At 42.2% G+C, this 1,598-nt stretch overlaps 1 protein-coding gene across 1 annotated transcript; it reads left to right on the forward strand.

Annotated features, from left to right (window-relative positions):
* Positions 1 to 330: 330 nt before the first annotated feature.
* On the forward strand, positions 331 to 1,269 carry TM35_001041080 (uncharacterized protein; the record flags this gene model as incomplete). The annotated part of the gene is made up of 1 exon (XM_029031646.1): positions 331 to 1,269. The coding sequence occupies one exon, from the start codon at positions 331 to 333 to the stop codon at positions 1,267 to 1,269; it is 939 nt and encodes a 312-aa protein (XP_028877068.1).
* Between the last annotated feature and the right edge of the window lie 329 nt (positions 1,270 to 1,598).

Here is a 1,598-nt window from a genome sequence, read left to right on the forward strand (position 1 = left end):
AATTGTGCTTGGTGTGACCGATAGAGAGTCACTGTTAATTATTTCCCTGCTTATTGCTCTTGTTGGTCGTTTTCATAAATTTTCTTTTTCTTTATTAAGGAGTTTATTGGGATTATCTTTTGATTACTGGGTATTGTGTGCTTTGTACCCTTTAATTTGGACTCAATCTGAGTTATAGTTGGCAATTTCTCTCGTGTGTGTGTGTGTGTGTTGCAATAGTTTTCTGTTGTTTGATGTTTATCACATTATCTGTGTTTCTGTTACTCCTTTCTTCATCATATTTGGACCACTGAATATATTTATATAGTAACACCAACAAAAAAAGTAATCATGGCCGTACGTTGTGTGCTTTGTGTTCTGACCATCGCACTGTGTTGTGTCTGCAGTGTTGTGGTAGCGGCAGAAGAAGCTAGAGGGCCACTTGATGGTGAGGTTCTAAACCCAGATCCTCAGCCTGGTGCTAAGAACCGTGAGGAGAGGAGAGAAGTCGTGGAAGCAACTGTGGGGGAAACTCAGTGTGGGTCAGGAGAAGAAGCAAAGAAACCGTGCGAAGGACCATCCAAGGAGGTGCCTCCTCTTGCAAAAGGTCAAACGGCACAAAATGAACTTGGGAAAGGTACAGATCTGCCAACCACCACAAACCGAGTAGGAAGTGCTCATGGTGACCCTGTTGTTTCCACGGCAGAACAGATCAGAGAACAACCTGGACAAAGGAAAGAAAATGAACGAGAAGGAAGTCACCAAGGTGACGAAGAGAATCAAAAACAACCTGTCATTGAACAAGAAACAGTTACCAATGATAGAACACACGAACCCAGTGGCGCGGTTAAAGAAACAACAGCCGAAGAAACAAAGAATGAAAACGCAGAGAATGATAAAGCTGGTGCAAGCGATGCTCAGAGCAGCAATACACATCCTCAAGATGTTCCAAACACACAGCCTTCCTCCTCTTCTGTAACCCAAACCACCAATTCGAACACAGAGAATGCCAGTGAAAACGGTACTGGAGCGAATGGAAATATTGCCACAAATGCCCAGAGTGAGTCCACAAGCAACGAAGAAGGAAGTGCCGGAAATGAAGATGCCACCACCACCACCACCACCACCACTACCACCACCACCACCACAACAACAACAACAACACTTCCACCTGAACTCACAAACAACAAGAAGGGTGATGCAGACAGCAGCAGCAGTATCAGCAGTTCTGTGTGGGTGCGTGTACCACTATTGACGGTGAATACATTGGCCTGTATTCTTGTGTGCTGATTGTGTGATGGTGTTGTGACTCAGGTCATCCTTTGTTTTCTCTTCTTTTTTGCATGCATCCACACTACAGTCTAACTAATCTTTCACCTGTTGGGATTCTCTTTTTCTTTTCTTTTTTTGTTTCTTAATGTTAATCTGTGTTTTGTGTGTTTATCCTATAATAATTATTATTGCTACTCCATTGTGTGTGTGTGTTCTTGGAGACTCTCTGTGTGTGCCTGGGCTTGCACTATGATGATGAACTGCTTTTTACAGTGAAAGGAAGAAATAATAATAACAGATGAATTTATATTTATAATTGCGTATATATACACATATATAGACTTACA

This window comes from Trypanosoma theileri (assembly GCF_002087225.1).
Source record: "Trypanosoma theileri isolate Edinburgh chromosome Unknown TM35_Tth_104_V1, whole genome shotgun sequence".
NCBI lineage: Eukaryota > Euglenozoa > Kinetoplastea > Trypanosomatida > Trypanosomatidae > Trypanosoma > Trypanosoma theileri.